This window comes from Lipotes vexillifer, unplaced genomic scaffold (assembly GCF_000442215.2).
Source record: "Lipotes vexillifer unplaced genomic scaffold, Lipotes_vexillifer_v1.1 scaffold629, whole genome shotgun sequence".
In the NCBI taxonomy this organism is placed as follows: domain Eukaryota; kingdom Metazoa; phylum Chordata; class Mammalia; order Artiodactyla; family Lipotidae; genus Lipotes; species Lipotes vexillifer.
The window spans coordinates 1,142,113-1,163,561 of NW_006774188.1; the positions used below are offsets into that span (position 1 = coordinate 1,142,113).

The 21,449-nt window shown below is 35.8% G+C and overlaps 1 protein-coding gene across 3 annotated transcripts in view; it reads right to left on the minus strand.

The window, feature by feature from the left end:
• GPHN (gephyrin) overlaps positions 1–21,449 on the minus strand; it is a 618,338-nt gene that overhangs the window by 385,242 nt on the left and 211,647 nt on the right. For all 3 annotated transcript variants that reach the window (XM_007449022.1, XM_007449020.1, XM_007449021.1), the window contains exon 3: positions 17,674–17,731. In XM_007449022.1, the coding sequence (XP_007449084.1) occupies positions 17,674–17,731 (58 nt within the window). The remainder of the gene's footprint in view (positions 1–17,673; positions 17,732–21,449) is intronic.

Here is a 21,449-nt window from a genome sequence, read left to right on the forward strand (position 1 = left end):
TTCAGCTTCACAACAAAATGAATCAGTTATATATATACATATGTTCCAATATCTCTTCCCGATTGCGTCTCCCTCCCTCCCACCCTCCCTATCCCACCCTTCCACGTGGTCACAAAGCACCGAACTGATCTCCCTGTGCTATGTGGCTGCTTCCCACTAGCTATCTACCTTACGTTTGGTAATGTATATATGTCCATGCCTCTCTCTCGCTTTGTCACAGTTTACCCTTCCCCCTCCCCATATCCTCAAGTCCATTCTCTAGTAAGTCTGTATCTTTATTCCTGTTTCACCCCTAAGTTCTTCATGACATTTTTTTTCTTAAATTCCATATATATGTATTACCATACGGTATTTGTCTCTCTCTTTCTGATTTACTTCACTCTGTATAACAGACTCTAGGTCTATCCACCTCATTACAAATAGTTCAATTTCGTTTCTTTTTATGGCTGGGTAACATTCCATTGTATATATGTGCCACATTTTCTTTATCCATTCATCCGATGATGGACACTTAGGTTGTTTCCATCTCCGGGCTATTGTAAATAGAGCTGCAATGAACATTTTGGTACATGATTCTTTTTGAATTATGGTTTTCTCAGGGTATATGCCTAGTAGTGGGATTGCTGGGTCATACGGTAGTTCTATTTGTAGTTTTTTAAGGAACCTCCATACTGTTCTCCACAGTGGCTGTATCAATTTACATTCCCACCAACAGTGTAAGAGGGTTCCCTTTTCTCCACACCCTCTCCAGCATTTATTGTTTCTAGATTTTTTGATGATGGCCATTCTGACTGGTGTGAGATGATATCTCATTGTAGTTTTGATTTGTATTTCTCTAATGATTAGTGATGTAGAGCATTCTTTCATGTGTTTGTTGGCAGTCTGTATATCTTCTTTGGAGAAATGTCTATTTAGGTCTTCTGCCCATTTTTGGATTGGGTTGTTTGTGTTTTTGTTATTAAGCTGCATGAGCTGCTTATCAATTTTGGAGATTAATCCTTTGTCAGTTGCTTCATTTGCAAATAGGGTTGCTTTTGGTCTTGTTTATGGTTTCCTTTGCTGTGCAAAAGCTTTTAAGTTTCATTAGGTCCCATTTGTTTATTTTTGTTTTTATTTCCATTTCTCTAGGAGGTGGGTCAAAAAGGATCTTGCTGTGATTTATGTCACAGAATGTTCTGCCTATGTTTTCCTCTAAGAGTTTGATAGTTAATGGCCTTACATTTAGGTCGTTAATCCATTTTGAGCTTATTTTTGTGTATGGTGTTAGGGAGTGATCTAATCTCATACTTTTACATGTACCTGTCCAGTTTTCCCAGCACCACTTATTGAAGAGGCTGTCCTTCCTCCACTGTACATTCCTGCCTCCTTTATCAAAGAGAAGGTGACCATATGTGCGTGGGTTTATCTCTGGGCTTTCTATCCTGTTCTATTGATCTATATTTCTGTTTTTGTGCCAGTACCATACTGTCTTGATTACTGTAGCTTTGTAGTATAGTCTGAAGTCAGGAAGCCTGATTCTTCCAGCTCCGTTTTTCGTTCTCAAGATTGCTTTGGCTATTTGGGGTCTTTTGTGTTTCCATACAAATTGTGAAATTTTTTGTTCTAGTTCTGTGAAAAATACCAGTGGTAGTTTGATAGGGATTGCATTGCATCTGTAGATTGCTTTGGGTAGTAGAGTCATTTTCACAATGTTGATTCTTCCAATCCAAGAACAAGGTATATCTGTCCATCTATTTGTATCATCTTTAATGTCTTTCATCCGTGTCTTATAATTTTCTGCATACAGGTCTTTTGTCTCCTTAGGTAGGTTTATTCCTAGATATTTTATTCTTTTTGTTGCAATGGGAGATGGGAGTGTTTTCTTGATTTCACTTTCAGATTTTTTATCAGTGTATAGAAATGATGCCAGAGATTTCTGTGCATTAATTTTGTATCCTGCTACTTTACCAAATTCATTGATTAGCTCTAGTAGTTTTCTGGTAGCATCTTTAGGATTCTCTATGTATAGTATCATGTCATCTGCAAACAGTGACAGCTTTACTTCTTCTTTTCCGATTTGGATTCCTTTTATTTCCTTTTCTTCTCTGATTGCTGTGGCTAAAACTTCCAAAACTATGTTGAATAAGAGTGGTGAGAGTGGGCAACCTTGTCTTGTTCCTGACCTTAGTGGAAATGCTTTCAGTTTTTCGCCATTGAGGATGATGTTGGCTGTGGGCTTGTCATATACGGCCTTTATTATATTGAGGAAAGTTCCCTCTACACCTACTTTCTGCAGGGTTTTTATCATAAATGGGTGTTGAATTTTGTCAAAAGCTTTCTCTGCATCTATTGAGATGATCATATGGTTTTTCTCCTTCAATTTGTTAATATGGTTAATCACATTGATAGATTTGCGTATATTGAAGAATCCTTGCATTCCTGGAATAAACCCCACTTGATCATGGTGTATGATCCTTTTAATGTGCTGTTGGATTCTGTTTGCTAGTATTTTGTTGAGGATTTTTGCATCTATGTTCATCAGTGATATTGGCCTGTAGTTTTCTTTCTTTGTGACATCCTTGTCTGGTTTTGGTATCAAGGTGATGGTGGCCTCGTAGAATGAGTTTGGGAGTGTTCCTCCCTCTGCTATATTTTGGAAGAGTTTGAGAAGGATAGGTGTTAGCTCTTCTCTAAATGTTTGATAGAATTCGCCTGTGAAGCCATCTGGTCCTGGGCTTTTGTTTGTTGGAAGATTTTTAATCACAGTTTCAATTTCAGTGTAGCTCTTCTCTAAATGTTTGATAGAATTTGCCTGTGAAGCCAGAGAATTGGTCACAATTCTCTGAAATAATTAAATGAAAAAAGACTGCCAATACAAAATGTTAATGAGAATGTGAAGTTAAGTGGAGTTCTCCTAAAATGCTAAAGAGAATATAAATGCATACATGTACTTGGGAAAACTGCAGAATCTAGTAAAATTATTCATTTATATACCCTATGATCCAGTATCTCTAGGTCACATCTAGCTTGTCTATTAGGTGGATATCTAATGAGATTATGTGTATATATGTGCACCAAAAGACATGTTCAAGACTGTTTATTGCAGCATTATTCATAACAGCCCCTAACTGGAAACAACCCAAATATCCTTCATCAAAAGAATGGATAACTAAATTGTACATTTAATATAACAAAAAGCACAGCAATTATCCATTGCTATAAAGTTTGATACAGGTAAAGATAATTCATGGTGACAGAAATCAGATAGTAATTACCTTTGAGGAAGAGGGAAGGTGTAGTGATTGGAAGGGGGCATAGGGAGATTTCTGGGATGCTGGTGATACTGTATTTCTTTAGCTGTGGGTTACTCAGATGTGTTCTCTTTGTGATAATTTAACAAGCTTTACACTTACGATTTGTGTCTTTTACGTACAACTCATATAGAATATTATACTTCATTACAAAGTTTATTTTAGGAAACAGAACCGAAACAAGAGCTATGAAACTGGATGAGATAACCAAGTGAGTTTAAGTACAGAAGAAACAAATGCTAAATAAATTATTATTGAATAAATAAAAGGGCAAATGAGAGATTTAAGAAATTTAAGAACAGCAATCCAATTAAGAGAAGGGGTATCAAAAAGTAACAAATATTGGGCTTCCCTGGTGGCGCAGTGGTTGAGAATCTGCCTGCTAATGCAGGGGACATGGGTTCAAGCTCTGGTCTGGGAGGATCCCACATGCCGCGGAGCAACTAGGCCCGTGAGTCACAACTACTGAGCCTGCGCGTCTGGAGCCTGTGCTCCACAACAAGAGAGGCCGCGATAACGAGGGGCAGCGCACTGCAATTAAGAGTGGCCCCCACTTGCCACAACTAGAGAAAGCCCTCGCACAGGAACGAAGACCCAATGCAGCAAAACTAATTAATAAACTTCTATTTCCAACATCTTCTAAAAAAAAAACAAAGTAACCAATATTGAAGTAAACATTTCCTCAGTGGGTCTGCTGTACTCACATAGAAAGATTGGGTGAATGATGTTTTGTATCTATGCTACTACTAATTCTCATTACCATATAAGAATCCAGAATCTGGGCTTGAACCTGGCTCCACCACTACTTGCTGTGTGACCTTGGACAAATCACTTAACGATCTTTGCTTCATTTTCCTCACTTATGAATAGGAACAATAATAGTACCCACCTCATATGTTTGTTATGAGGATTAAAATGAGTTAGTAGTTTTTAAGCAACTACCACAGTGCCTGATACGCTGAACATTAAACAAACAAAACACAATCCTGGCAAAAGGATGTGACTTTGTGATTTCACTTTACTAAAGTTTATTTAAATCAATCAACTGAAAAACTACTAGATATAATAACAATGTTTCCTAGCAATAATCAGTTAAAAATATAATGCCAGAGTTCTGCTTTTGGGCAGAGTGCAGTAGATCATAGCACGTCAATACTTATAGACCATAATGAGTAGACAATCAAATAATTACAAAAATCCTACTTTTTAAAAGACACTGAAAAGCTACAGAACCAATAAATTAGACAAAATAAGATTTTAGAAATGGGGAAACTTTTCTAAGTTAAACTGATATTCTGTAGCTTTTCTTACCCACCGCACCCATCTACACTGGGGATATTTGCTGATTTTGGTCACAGGCCTGACCATCAGCTTTTCCAGGCAGAGAACCTCTGCTGGGAGGAAAAGAAACCAGAAGCTTTTAGACATTTAGAAACTGGAAACTTGAATAGACTTAAACACATGGCTGTTTTTTCCCTTGGAACAATTGTGGATTGCAGTGTTGTACATAAGCCTGCAAAGCTAGACAAAAAGCTTATGAAAGGCAGAGTGAAATCCTTTGCATTCTTCATGGTGCTTAAGAAAGAAAGATCTGCTAGGGAAGGCTGACCAAAGAACAATGAAAGTTTCCACTTCAAGATATTTGCCAGTTTTTGAGGCTTATATTGGTTAGGCTGGAGGCAAGAGAGCTAGGCTGGAACCTAAGACTATCAAAGCTAAATCTCCTATTGTAACAGGAAGGAAGGGATGAAAACCCACTATATTCTCAACTCAGCTCTAACCCAGCAAAATTCTTGACTGAATTGGAGTGATCACTTTCTCATATTTTCTACCTATCAGTAGAAAGGGAGACAGTATGATGGATGATAAATCATCTATAACCAATATGACTGTTTTACACAGGAAATATATTTATAAAAATTACTTGGTACATAAGAAAATAGGGCACAATATTAAAAAGAAAACGCAGATGAAAAACCCCATAAGAGATGCATGGGGAGTTTGCAGACAAGAATTTTAAAGTAAACTATGATTAATATATTCAAGAAAATAGAAGAGAGATAAATAAAACAGAAAAAATGATGGAAAATTTCACCAGGAAATGGAATCTATAAAAAATTAAATGGACATATTAGGACATAAAACTTACAATATCTGAAATTTAGATCTAAATGAGTAGGTTTATTAGGATTGAAGAATGTAAACACAGGTCAAAAGGAAAAATGCAGCAGAACACAGAATATTAAATTCAAAGACAAATAAACAAAAAAGTACAAACTGATGTAGAGAAAGTAAAAAGAATGAACAAACAAACAGGACAAAACAAATATGTGAGACATTCTCAAAAGGATATATATATATATGTAAAAACTAAATATTATATATGTTTCAGAGCTATTTCCTTAGTGATTGCTCTAAGGTTTACTATATGTATCTTATCAAAATCTACTTTAGATTTAGAGTTTATTAACTTAATTTCATGAGATATAGAACCATTACTCCTACATAGTTCTAGTCTCTCATCTTTCCTTTTTGTGCTATTGTTATCCGTGTTACATATATATATACACATATGTCTTTGTACATACAAATACACATACATCAAATCCAACAATTTGCTATAATTAAGATTTTTTATAATTTATGTTTATTGAAGAAGCCAAGAAAAGTAAGAGGGCAAGTAAATATTTATAGAGCTTTTGATATTAACTTTATTATTTACTATTTCTGGTTCTATTTGTTCCTGTGCATTCAAGATTTCATCTGGTGTTATATACTTACTCTGATGCAGCTTTGCTCTCCAACCTACCTTCTTTGTTTTGTTATTTTCAAATATATTACATTTCTATACATTATTGGCTCAGCAAAAGTTGTGTATGTATTGTCTTATACAATTGCTTTCAAATCAGTAATGAGAGGAAAGGACGAAAAACATTCATCTATACTGTCTTTTATAACTACATAATTACCTTTACCAGTGCTCTTTCTGTGTGTGCATTTACTTTACATGGCCACTTGTTTTTGGCCTGAAGAATTTTCGTATTTATTGCAAGGTGAATCTGTTAGCAATAACTTCTCTCGGTTTTTGTTTACCTGGGAGTGTTATTTCATCTTCAATTTTGAAAGGTAGTTTTCCTGGATATAAGATCCTTGGTTTGTTGACAGGTTTTTTTTCTTTCAGTACTTTGAATGTGTCATACTACTGGCCTCCATTTTTATTGATGTTAAGTCAGATGTTAATTTTATCAGGTTCACTTCTTTTTGGTGAATCATTTTTCTTACTGCTCTAAAACTTTTATCTTTGTTTTTTGGCACTTTTACTATGATGTGTGGTATGAAACGAAGTCTGTGTCCCACCAAAATTCCTATGTTGAAACTGTAATCACAATGTGATGGTATTTGGTAGGTGTGGGGTCTTTAGGAGGTAATTAGGTCATGAAGGTGAATTCGTTATGAATGGAATTAATGCCCTTATAACAAAAGGCCAGGGAGCTAGCTAGCTCTCTTTCTCATGTGAGGAATGGGAAGAAAGCTGTCTGTAACCCAGAGAAGGTCCTCATAAGAACCTGACCATACTGACACCATTACCACAGACTTCTAGCCTCCAGAACTGTGAAAAATAACTTTTGTTGTATATGAGCCCTTTGCTATAGCAGCCTGAACTTACTAAAACCAGGTGCGTGGGTATGGATCTATTTTAGTTTATCTTATTTGGAATTGGTGGAGCTTCCTGGATGTGTAGATTAATGTTTATAATTAAATTTGGCAAATTTTCAGCCATTATTTTTTAACATATTTTTTGTGCTCTTTTATCTCCTAGTACTCCCATTACCATATGTTGGTGTGCTTAATGGTGTTCCACCTTTGTCTGAGGTTCTGATCATCTGCCTATCTTTAAGTCTGCTGTCAACTCAGAACAGCTGTTGAGTGAGCCCCACTAGCAAATCTTCCATTTCATTTATTATACTTGCAACTCCAGAATTTTCATTTGGTTCTTTTAAAAAATAATTTATATTTCTATTGATAGTCTCTATTTGATGAGACACTGTCATCATGGCTTCTTTACTTCTTTCAGTATGGCTTCCTAGAAGATTTGTTTCTTTTTCTAAAAACATATTTAAATAGACTGCTTTGAAATTTGTTAAATTCAATATCTAGGACCTCTCACAGGCAGTTTCTGTTGTCTGCTTTGTTTCTTGTGTATGGTCACACTCTCCTATTCTTTGCGTGTCTTAAAATACTTGTTGAAAATTGGACATGTTATATAATATATTGTAGCAACCTGGGATACTGACACCCTTCCCTCTCTTCAGAGCTTTGTTGTTTGATTATTTATTTGTTTACTGAAATCAGCTAGGCTACTTTAAAAAGACTATTTCCACCCTGTATGAAACTTCTGATATTGCTCCTCAGAGGGTACAGCCAAGGCATACACAAAGTCACCTTGGGAAGACAGTGGTTTTAGTAGGGGTTTCTTCAACTGTCTCTTTTCTTTCCTTGATCTGTAAGCTATTTGCCTCTTTGCTGGCACATCCAGCTGTTATGCTCCACTAATGATACTACTGTGATGAACAATGCCTGGGAACATATATTGCTCCACAGTCTGATCAATTAAATTCAGACAGGGTAGATTTTCATTTCATCTTTGAGGTTTGTTCTGATCCAAGGATTCTTTTTAGCTGAGTTTCTCCCAAGTTCAGTCTGATAAACTAATTTAGCTTCTTGCTCTTTTAGAGAGATTATCAGCCTACTCTGAATTGTTTACCACCAAAATATCCATTGTTTTTGAGAGTGACCTTAGGCTTGAACTTCCCCACATTGTTTCAAATAAGGCCTTTCCTTTGGGAATAGCTTAAGAGTAATATATTCTTATGGACTACCCTGGAAAAAATCTTTAAGCCACTGTTCCAAGTGCTGTGTAGGGGTGGTAGCCTTTGGTCTGCTTGGGCTGCCTCTCCTAGTGCGGATGTTCTGCCCTATGAGCAAGCTGGAGTGAGGATGATAAGGCCTCCAGTATTCTCAGTGTGCTGCGTCAGGACTAGAGCTACCCTCCTATGAATGGGGGCTGGGTAAAGGAAGGGAGCCCCTGACTTTCGACTGCATTCATCAGGAATCTAACCTCTGCAATTCAGAGTTGGAGGCATGAGAAATGATGAAGGCCTGCCCATCTTGGACAGATACCATAACCCTTAATTGGGAGCTGAGGGGAGAGGGAGCCCCATACTCGAGGCCACATCTACCCAGAGTGAAATTTCCATCAAGATAAGGAGGGGTTACTCCTACACTGTTGGTGGGAATGTAAATTGATGCAGCCACTATGGAAAACAGTATGGAGGTTCCTCAGAAAAATAAAAATAAAATTACCATATGATCTAGCAATCCTACTCTGGACAAAACTATAATCCAAAAAGATACATGCACCCCTAAGTTCATTGCTATGAACATAGCACTATTCACAATAGCCAAGATGTGGAAACAACCTAAATGTCCATCAACAGATGAATGGATAAAGAAGATGTGGTATATATATACAATGTACTACTCCACCATAAAAAAGAACAAAATAATGTCATTTGAAGCAACATGGATGCAACTAGAGATTACCATACTAAGTGAAGTCAGAAAAAGACAAATACCATATGATATCACTTATATGTGGAATCTAAAATATGGCACAAATGAACCTATTCTACAAAACAGAAACAGACATAGAGATAAGACTTGTGGCTGCCAAGGGGGAGAGGGGGAGGGAGAGGGATGGACTGGGAATTTGGGGTTGGTAGATACAAACTATTATTACATTTAGCATGGATAAACAACACAGTCCTACTGTATAGCACAGGGAACTATATCCAATCTCCTGGGATAAACCATAATAGAAAAGGATATTTAAAAAAGAATGTATATATGCGTAAAACTGAGTCACTTTGCTGTACAGCAGAGATTGGCACAACACTGTAAATCAACTAAACTTCAGTTAAAAAAAAGATGACGGGTTAAAATAAAAATAAAGAGAGAAAGCATTCCATTTATAGTGGGAAACAAAAAATAGGACATAAACTCTTTGCCTAACCATAGGTCTTGAACACTTGTCCTTTTACTCTCTTAACAGCTTTTGTTTTATATTTAAATCTATACCCCATTTTGAGTTAATTTTTATATAAGAGGTTTAAAATGGGTGAGGTTAATTTTTTTGCTCGTGGATGCCCAACTATTCCAGCATCATTTGTTGAAAAGGTTATCCACCGAAGTACTTTTGTAGCTTTATTAAACATCAAATGGACATATTTGTGTGAGTCTACTTATTGATTATACATTCTGTTTCACTGATATTATCTATCTATCTGCCAGTACTACACTATCTTGATTACTATAGCTAACAGTAAACCTTACCATTGGGTAGAGCTAGTCCTTCCCTTTATTCTTTTTCAAAATTGTCTTAGCTATTCTAGAACCTATGCCCTTCCATATAATTTTAAAATAAATTTATGTAATTGTATGTCTTAAAAAAAACTTGTTGGGTTTTTTAATAGAGAGTGCATAAACCTATATGTAAATTTGGAGAACAATGACACCCTTACTATGTTTAATCTTTCCATCCATGAACACGGTATGTCTGTCCATTTCTTTAAGTGTCCTTTTATTTCTTCAGCATTTTGTAGTTTTAAGCATACAGATATGTGTGTTCTTAAGTGCGACCTATTTAATTTTATTTGAAGTAACTGTAAATGGTATTGTTTTAAATTTCAGCTTCCTACTGTTGTAATTATATAAAAATCAAATTGACCTTTTTGATGTTGATCTTATATTCCCCAAATTAACTGAACTGACTTATTAGCTGCAGTTTTTCTCTAGATACTTTTTTCTACATAGACAATCATGTGATTTGCAAATAGGGAGTTTTATTTCTTACTTTCCAATCTTTGTGCCTTTTAATATGTTTTCTTGCCTTCCTGTGCTACTGAGAACTTCTAGTGCTCGGTTGGAGGAAAGTAGTGAGAGCAGACAACCTTGCTTTTTTCCTGATCTTAAGAGGAAGGCACTCATTCTTTCACCATTAAGTATATTGTTAGCTCTAATTTTTTGTAGATGTTCTATATCAAGTTCAGGAGGTTCCCCCCCCCAATTCCTATTTTGTTAAGAGCTTTTTCAAGAACGGGTTTTAGATTTGGTCAAACACCTTTTCTGCATCAATTGATATGACCATATAATTTTTCTTTTTTAGCTTGTAGATATGATAGATTACATTGATTGTTTTTCCAATGTTGAACAAGTTTTTACCTCAAATAAATCCCACTTAGTAGTAGTGTATAATAATTTTTTTTTTTTTTTTTTTTTTTTTTCGTTACGCGGGCCTCTCACTGTTGTGGCCTCTCCCATTTGCGGAGCACAGGCTCCGGACGCGCAGGCTCAGCGGCCATGGCTCACGGGCCCAGCCGCTCCGCGGCATGTGGGATCCTCCCGAAACGGGGCACGAACCCGCGTCTTCTGCATCGGCAGGCGGACTCTCAAGCACTGCGCCACCAGGGAAGCCCTATAATAATTTTTTATACATTGTTGGATTTGATTTGGTAATATTTAGTAGAGGATTTTAAGTTCGTAAGAGATCTTGGTCTACAGTTTTCATTTTTGTACTGTCTTTTTCTGATTTTAGTATCAATGTAATACTAGCCTCATAAAACAAGGTGGGAAATGACTCAGTAAAGCTGAGTAAAATAGATATTAATTATTCTTTAATGTGTGATAGAATTCTCCCATGAAACCATCCGGGACTGGAGCTTTATTAGGAGCTTTTTCATTACAAATTTAATTTCTTTAATGGTTATACAACTATGCAGATTGCCTATGTCATTGTGGTTAGTTTTGGTAGTATGTGGGTTTTGAGGAAGTGGTCCATTTCTTCTAAGTTGTCCAATTTATGAGTATAGTTTTTCAAAGCCTTTTCTAATTATCCTTTTAATGACTAGAAGATATGCAGTGATAGTCTTTGTCCTATCCTAATATAGGTGATTGTGTCTTCTTTAGTTTTGTTAGTCTAGTAAGAGGTTTACTAATTTTATTGAGTTTTAAAAGAACCAGCTTTTTATTTGATTTTCCCCTGTTGTTTTAATGTTCCCAATTTCACTGATTCCAATTCTTAAGTATCTCCTGTCTTCTTCTTACTCTGACTATATCTGGCTCTTATTTTTCTAGTTTCTTGAGGAAGAAACATAGATTAGTGACTTGAGAACTTTCCTCTTCCCTAAAAATTAGTGTTTTCATGGTATATCTTTTTCTATCCTTTTACTTTCAACCTACCTATGTCATTGTTTTTCAAATGAGTTTCTTGAGAATGGCATATGTTGGATCATTTCTAAAAATCCATTATATCAATTTCTGTCTTTTAATTGGTGTATTTAGATGATTTATTTAAGGTAATTGTTGATATCTCAGGATTTAAATCTGCCATTTTATTATTTATCTTTTGTTTGTATCTTCTGTTTCTCTTTTCATGCCTTATTGTGGCTTACTTGAGCACTTTTTAGGATTCCATCTTAACTTACAGTGGTTTTGAGTACACAATTTTAAATACTTTAGTGGTTGCTTGGTGTTTCAATATACAGATGTAACTTAAAACAGTCTACTGGTATTGGCGTTTTATCATTTCAAGTGAAATACCGAAACTCTACTTCCACTTAGGCACCTTTACCCTCCCACATTTTAAATATGATTATGTTCATTATTTACTTTTCATACATTGTGCACCACATCAAATGGTGTTATAATTTTTGCTCCAACCTTCAAATGTGATTTAAGAAAATCATAAAAAAAGATCAGCTAATCTATTTACCCATTCTGCTGTTGTTCTTCCTTTCTGAATTTTCAAGCCTTTTTCTCTTATCATTTCCTTTCTCTTTAGAGAATTTATTTACCCATTCTTTCAGGATAGGTTTTCTAGTGACAAATTCTTTTATTTTTCTTTTGTCTGAGTACCTGCTTCCCATTCATTCCTGAAGGATAATTTGACTGGATGTAGACTTTGTGCTGGGTAGTTCTTTCTTTCAGCACTTGAAAAATGTGCTGCTTCCTTCTGGAGTCACTGCCCACCCTGCCACCACACCCCCCCGCCCACCTTCAGTGTTTTATATTGGAGATGGTACTTTTCAGTTCTGTAATTTCCATTTGGTTCCTTTTCGTAATTTCTATTTTCTTCATTTGTTTCAAGAGAATTAGTAATAGCTTGTTGAAGCATTTTTATGATTGTTGCTTTAAAATCCTTGTCAGATAATTCCAACATGTGATTATTCTTCATATTGGTGTCTGTTCACTGTTTTCTTCTCATTCAAGTTGTGATTTTCATTGATCTTGGTATGATGAGTGACTTTTGACTGTTCCCAGGACGTTCTGGATATTATGAGACTCTGAATCCTATTTAATCTTTTTAAGATGTCCTCTTGTTGACTTGTACTATAAGGGCCATATGTTCAGCTTCTTGCTGGGTCCCACTGACACCACTCTGGCAGAAGTGAAGCACTGATTCCCACTGCCTCATTGAAGACAATAGGGTAGAAGTTTAACTCTTCTCTTAACCTTGCTGAAACCTTTCTGGTGAAAGTGGTGCATCACCTTGCTCCACATTGTTGTTAGTATGAGATATTCAGCTCCCTGATGGACCCTGTTAACACTGAGAGGGGAAGGGAAGTAGAAGGTTGACTCATACTGAGAGTGCAGTAACATCTCCACTGATGTTGATGTATAATGAGGGTGGAGTGTCATCTCCCTTAAAGGTCTCATTAACACAGTAAAGGGAGGGTGAAGTACAGTGGTGACTAGTCCTATCTTGCACTGCCTCTTGGTCTAACTTCTGCTGGGTTGGGGGAGTCTCGGCTCATCACTGGACCCTACTGACACTACACCTCCTCTGCAGGAGGAATCAGAGCATAACCTGTTTCCACTGGGCTGGTGATAGAAGATCAACTCCCTACTTGGTCCCCACTACCATATTCTGGCAGGGAAATCAGAGAACTGTCTACCCTGCTATGTGAGAGATGGAAGAATAGCTCCCTGATCACCCCACCAACACCACTGGCAGGGGGGATTCAGAGATCTGCCACCTGCTTCTGTCAGGTGGTAGGGGGTGAGGTGGAAGATCAGCTCCCTTCTTGGCTCTGCTGAAACTCCGGGAAAGTTAAGTAGTTTTCTCATTGGCATTTGGCTGGAGTAGGGAGGGTATGCCAAAAAAGGTTTTCTGTTCTGTTAGTCCACCCTTGTCTTGGGTCCTTTGGCAAGAGGGAACAGGCTTTTCTACGTGCTTTTCTTCTCTGCCTGTTGGTGGTTCCAGGTTGGAGGCTGGGTAAAATGGGAGACAAAAAGAAACCCAGGTAACTCACTGCCATGTCATTCCTCAAGTCCTGAAGTCCTAAGGCAGTCTGATTTCTTCTTCCTACCTTTCAGAGTCTTTCTATGCTTGTTTATTTTTTAATATAAACAAACAAAAGTCCAGGGATTTTTAATTGTGAGAGGAAAGATTCTGGAAGAACAGGGCTACTCCACCTTGGTTAGAACCAAAAGTCTTCTCAGTAGGAACACTTTTGAACTTGACAAACTCAGTGTAATATCTGGAGCAATTAATACATGAGCCAACAGAATAAAAAAGAAAAACAACATACAACCTTTCCTACTATACAAAAAAAGCACTATAACCATAATAGTATGGTGCTAGCAAAGGAACAGATGAACAGATCAATGAAACAACAGTTCAGGAAAAGAGAGATCTGTGTATGTGTATCTGTGTGTCTAGGCATATGAAAATTTAATACATGATACATGAGGCAATTCAAACCATAGGGGGAAAATATGGGTTTTTCAATAAATTGGGCTGGGGAAATAGATACATTTGGAAAATATTATGAAAGTTTAGTCATCTCATTTGTAAATAAAAACAAATTTATACCAATATAAATTACAAATATATTAAAGAGTTAATACTTAAATATCTCTATTTTAAATAAATTCAGCCAAGTGGCAGTATAAACTGGCTTAACTACCTTGGAAAACAGTTTGATTTCATCCAGAAAATATACATTACTAAAACTCAGGAATCCCATTCCTCAGTATATATTTCAGAGAAACTCTTACACAGGATATTTTTATAAGAATTTTATAGCATCATTTTTCATAATAGTTCCATATGGAAATAAGTTGAATATCCTTCAACAGAAGGATGTCTCAATAATTTGTGGCACAATGCACTATTTTACAGCAAAAAATAAAACAAACCAAAAACAACCCCCCCAAAAACCTTAGCTATAGACAACAACCTGATGAATCTCACAGTATTGAAAAAAAAGAAGCAAGGCACAATAGATTGAATACAATGCAACTCAATTCAAACAAAGTTCAAAGAGAAACAAAAATAAATTGTAATATTTAAGGATGTATACATATATAGTAAAACTAAATAAAAGAAAGGAACTGATAATGATCAAAATTCAGGGTATTGGGTGGAAGAGATGGTTGTGATTGGGCTAGGAATGTATTTGCTCTTTATCCCTTAAGGCTTTGGCAAGCAGCCATTCAATATGAGGTGATTTATGGTAAAAAATGTATGCTTAATTCAAACTATGTATGAACTAAATAATGATTTATGGTGCTAGAAACATTGTGAAAGATTACCACATCTGACAAAAATTGAATTATGCTTCATCAACCAATCATATCTTTTTAATAGTAAATGTACACATGCATATTTATTTATACATGGTATACTACAAAGAGTATATTTCAAATTTAGACTCAATTGTACTATTTAGGTAATTTAAAATTACTCATATACTAGCCAAATAAAATAAACATTACAACCAGATGTTTCAAATTTCCTCCAATCAAAACAAAAAGATATCAGCTGAAAATACTAATGGTGCCAAAAAATGTTGAAATATTTTATGACTGTTCTTCTTCCAACATTTTTGAAAGGAAGAATCAATTTCACATTTTTTTATGCCTCAGGCCTCAAACTCTCTAAAGCTGTTTTAGATACAGTAACAGTAACTGATGGAAAAAAATCACTATTACATGTCATCCATGAATCATGTTTTTTTTCAAGGAATCTCTTGAGGAGTAACTGTTAAAATTCTAGAATTAAAAAGAAAACACGGGCTTCCCTGGTGGCGCAGTGGTTGAGAGTCCACCTGCTGATGCAGGGGACACATGTTCGTCGTGCCCCGGTCCAGGAAGATCCCACATGCCACAGAGCGGCTGGGCCCGTGAGCCATGGCCGCTGAGCCTGCGCGTCCAGAGCCTGTGCTCAAAAAAAAAAAAAAAAAAAAAAAAAACACAATGAAAAACACTACTCCTTTAGAGAAAAGTCACTACTAAAAAATTGAAAACATTTCTGCTAATTAATTAAACTAATGAAAGAGTATATTTATCCTCTGTTTCTAGGATGGGCCTTCCCCAAGGCAACAGTTTTGGGCCACTATTATGATCTCATATAGCTCTTTTAGGCAATTCCACTAACTAGCATGGCCTCAGCTAACTTTTGCATAATGACAAATCTCAGAATCAACTGAAAGAATTATCTTTCTTTTGAGTTACAAGCTGATTTACCCAATGGCTTAGTGGATATATGGTTATCTAAGAGGAACCTCAAATTCAATAAGTCCAAAACTTACCCTATTTCCTCTCAAACTTACTCCTTGTTTTGTATCTCCTCTTTAGGTTAACAGCAACACAATCTACTCAGATTCCCAAGGCAGAAACCTAGGTCAACCTTTCCATCTTCCCTTAAATATCCAATAAATCACCAAGTATTGCTGATTCTATTTTCTTAAATAATATTTCTTGAATCTGAGTTTTTTTTCTTCAGCCTCACTGTCACTGTTTTAGTTCAAGTTTCAATCGTTGCCTATATTCCTGCAATCTGGTCTCCTTCCTAATAGATGGAACCTCTTCTCCACTGAAATAATTTTTCTCACTCATCAAAGAAAAACCTAATAAAATCACCAACCTGATTATGCCACTTTCTTTCTTAAAATCACATAATGGCACCCCATAGTTTTCAGTTTAAAATCCAAATTTCTTAACATGGCATAAAGGCCCAATGACAATCCTACATCTCAACAATCTTTATTTTACAGGTGTGATCTATCTGGTGTCATATTATCTCCTATTTATGCATTCACAAGTGCCTCTGCTTCTGTACAGAATTCCAATTTGCTTAGTACACCTCTTGGAAACATTTTGCTGATTACCTTTTTTGAATGACCAAGTGTCCTTCCTTCTTATGTATTTCATAGAATACTTTGTTTACCTTTATCACTTAACACATATTGCAACTGTAGTATAACACAGAGCACCTTTAAGCACCACAAAAAATTAATTTCAACAAGCTCACCTTTATTAATTCCCATTTTATCTTCTGAAAAATGAGAGATATGGATTAGACATAAGGTTCCTCTCAGCCACACTACTTTATGAATTTATGTCAAGTTGGAAAGAGTCTCTTGACACTCCTGACTTTTTTCCCCCACTTGCTGCTAGAATACAATCATGGTATTAATTACTGGTGTTGTCCACACAGAACACCTGAGATACTGAAAGTAACAGTATAGAACATAAACATGAATTTAACTTATTTAAAAATAATGTAACCAAGTTTAGTAACTATTTACTAAGATGTGAATTTATTGAACTTGATTTAGAAAAGTTTGATCAAATCAAACAACAATTTGTTGAGATCTTTACATGTACTGTTAAGAGGCTCAACTCGTCTTGTTTACCCTTGACTATTGCTATCAAATTGTTAAATTTTATTCATGGAAAAGACTAAGTTCAGTTCTCTTTAGACTGTAAACTGCTTTTAGGAAAGGGCCACGTGTTATGCTAGAAGACTAATAGTGCACAGGATTTAGGAAAATGTTAGAGACAGAAAATTGTAACAATGCTGTAATATTCAAAGAATAAGGTTAATTTTTCATTTATTGTACAGTAAATTTTAAATTGAGATTGACCTACTGTGTTATCAAAGGAACCAAGAAGTATATACAAGAAGACTAATATTATTTATAACTGGTGAAAGATTATAGGGGAAAGAAATTAAAACAAGGTTTTAAAAAGTCCATGATGCATACTAATGCTTATAAAGTGCTTTCTTAAGTAACTTTTCAATGAATTTTACAAGAAAGGGTTGCTTTCTTGATTTTCCTAACATGTATTGATGATGGTAGATGAAATATGATGACGATTATCTGATATGTATATTTTAATTCAAACAGGATAACTGGGAATTAAATGATGCCCTAACACCACCAAAGATTCAATAGGATAAAGAAAAAACAATTATTTGCCCACCTTCCCACTGAGACACTGATTCTTTGTAGAGGTGAAAAACGCCATACTATACCTTGATTTCTTCTATTTCATCTGGTACTATCTTGTATGCTGATATAGTCCCACCCAACCTGAAATTAGGAGAAAAAAATATTCTCAAAACCAGCAACAGTGTATTAAAAATATGGACTATTTCTGCCATCAGCATCAGAGTGCCACCAGTAATTGCCCATTACCCACCCCAATAACCATGGAGGAAAAACAACCATTTTGTGCACAGGTTTTCCATATAGTAGTTTAAAAAGGTAGGCAGTGAGTGACTACTGGAAGAGGAAACGTAAGTTAGATTTTTAACCATAATTAAACTTCTCTTATCGATGGTTTTAATGATGCTCAAACTGTCACTTTTACTGATAGATTCTGTCACAACTAAGATGTATCAAGAACAATAGCAGACATTTCTATTTTCATGTCATCATGAAACACAGCTAGGTTTAGAATACCTATCAATTTAACATACCATCAGTATTCTATAGTATTGTACTCAGGAAGACTGATTCCAAATTTCATGTTCTTTCCCTTACAACACACTGCTTTCCTCACTAAAGGAATCATTCTAGAGGTAAAGTGCTCTTTTACTCTAATCAATATATAAAAAGTGGTATTACATTGGCAGTAACACTAGTAGTTATAATAGTAATACTACCACTAGTAGTATACTGAGTATTTACTATACGCTCAGCATTAAATTGTCAGGTTTTATATGTTTTGTTCTCATTTAACTCTCATAACCTATAATAAGAATTATGAAAAAAATGAGATAAGCAATTTTTCAAAGGTCCCACAACTAGGAGTGGCAGACTGGGCTTAAGAACTCACTTCCAGAAACTGATAAGCAAATTCTAAAATTCATATGGAAATTCAAGGAACACATAACAGTCCAAAAATCTTGAAAAGAAGAAAGTTGGAGGAGTTACACTTTCTGATTTCAAGTCACTACAGATCTACAATAATCAAGACAATGTGGAGCTGGCATAAGGATAGACATATAAAGCAATAGGGTACAACTGAAAGTCCAGAAACAAACATCACATTTATGGTCAACTAGTTTTTGTTTTCCTTTTTATTTTATTGTAATAAATATAGTTAACATTTTAACCATTTTTAAGTGTACAACTAAGTAACAATTACATTCATAATGATGTGCAACCATCATTACTATTTATTTCCAAAACTTATCCATAACTTAAACAGAAACTCTGTAATCATTAAGGAATAACTCCTAATTTTCCCCTTCCCCCAGGCCCTGGTAACTCCTAAACAACACTGTCTTTACGAATTTGACTACTCTAGGAAACTCACATAGAGGAATCACACAATATCTGTCCTTTTGTGTCTGGCATATTTCACTCAGCATAGTTCTCAAGCTTTATCCACATGGTAGCATATATCAGAACTTCATTCCAGTTTTATGACTGAATAATATCCCATTGTATGTATATACCACATTTGTTTACCCATGCATCTGTTAATGGACACTTAAGATTGTTTCAATTTTTTGGCTACTGTAAACAATGCTGCAATAAACATTAGCATACAATATCTGAATCTCTCCTTTCAGTTCTTTTGGGTACATGCCTAGGAGGTGGAATTAATCATATGGTAATTCCATGTTTAGCATTTGAAGGACTGACAAACAGTTTTCCACAGTGGCTGTATGATTTTACACTACCACCAAGAATGCATGATGGTTCCAATTTATCCACATCTTCATCAATACTTGTTAATCTATTTTTTTAATGGCTACCCTAATGGGTGTAAACTGGTAACTTATAGTTTTGAGACTTGCATTTCCTTAAAAAGCAGTGATATAGAGCATGGGTCCCCAACCCAGGAAACAGTGGGCAAGCGATGGGCAAGTGACTAAAGCTTCATCTGCCACTCCCTGTCCCTCGAATTACCAGCTGAACCGTCCCACCCTGCCCTGTCAGTGGAAAAATTGTTTTACATAAAACCTGTCCCAGGTGACAAAAAGGTTGGGGACCACTGCTACAGAGTATCTTTTCATGTTCTTATTGGCCATTTGTATATCTTCTCTAAAGAAATATCTATTCAAGTGCTCTGGCAATTTTTAAATTGGGTTGTTTGTCTTTTTGCTGTTGAGTTGTAGTTTTTCATATATTCTGGATATTAAACTCTTACCTATGATATTATTTCCAAATATTTTCTCTCATTCTGTAGGCTGTCTTTTAACGTTCTTGATAATACCACAAAAACTTTTAATTTTGGTGCCGCACAATTTATGTATTGTTTTCTTTTCATGCTCACCTTACTGGTGTCATGCATAAGAATCCATTGCCAAGCAGAAACTAACACACCACTGTAAAGCAATTATACTCCAATAAAGATGTAAAAAAAAAGAATCCATTGCCAAATCCAAGGTCTTGAAGATTTATCCTTATGTTTTCTTCAAAGTGTTTTATGGTCTTAGTTCTTCTATTTAGAACACTGATCTGTTCTGAGTTCATGTTTGAATATGGTATGAGATATGGGTTCAAGTTAATTCTTTTCCATGTGGAAATCCAATCATTTAGCAACATTTGTTGACAAGCTTTTTCTTTCCCAAAGCTGTTGTCAAAGCTTTGACTTAGCACCCTTGTCTAAAATGAATTTTCCATAGACACGGGTTTATTTCTGGATCCTTAATTTTATTCAATTGGTCTATAGGTCTATCTTTTTGTGGTTCTCGGCATAGAAGTCTTTTACCACATTGGTTAAATGTATTCCTAGGCATTTATTTTCAGATGCTATTTTAAATGGCGTAGCTTTTAATTTCCTTTTCAGATTGTTTATTGCCAGTGTATAGAAACAAGTAATTTTCATGTGTTGATCTTGTACCCTGTAACTTTGCTAAACTTGTTTATTTTTTTTAAATTAATTTATTTTATTTATTTTTGGCTGTGTTCAGTCTTTGCTGCTGTGCGTGGGCTTTCTCTAGTTGCAGCAAGCAGGGGCTACTCTTCGTTGTGGTGCGTGGGCTTCTGGGCTCTAGACACACGGGCTAAAGTAGCTGTGGCATGCAGGCTCAGTAGTGGTGGCTCAAGGGCTCTAGAGCACAGGCTCAGTAGTTGTGGTGAATGGCCTTAGTTGCTGCATGGCATGTGGGATCTTCCCGGAGCAGGGACCGAACCCGTGTCCCCTGCATTGGTAGGCAGATTCTTAACCACTGCGCCACCAGGGAAGTCCCTGAACTTGTTTATTGACTCTAGTAACTTTCTTGTGGATTATCTATATACAGGATCATATTATCTGTGAATAGAGATAGATTTACTTCTCACTTAACAGGCTGGATGCCTTTTATTTCTTGTCCTTGTCTAAACACTCTGGCTAGAACTTCCAGTTAATGTTCACTATCAGTGGTGAAAGCAGGTATCTTTGTCTTGTTCCAGATATAAAAAGAAAGCTTTCCATTTTTCACAATTGAACATGGCGTTAGTTGTGGGGTTTTCAGAAATGCCTTTTATCAGGTTAAGGAAGTTCCCTCTGTTCCTAGTTTTCTGAGTGTTTTTACCATGAAAAGAATGCTGGATTTTTGTTAAATGCTTTCTCTGTGTCAAATGACATGATCATGTGGTTTTCTGCTTTTCAATCTTTCTATTAATGTGGTATTATTGCAGTGATTAATTTTCTTATATTGAACAACCCTTGAACACCTGGGGTAATCTCACTTGGTCGCTGTGTATAATTCTTTTAATATGTGGCTGCATTCAGTGTCGTAATACTTTCCTATTTTGCATCTATATTCATAAGGGTTATTACTCTCTAATTTTTCTTTCTTCTGGATGTCTT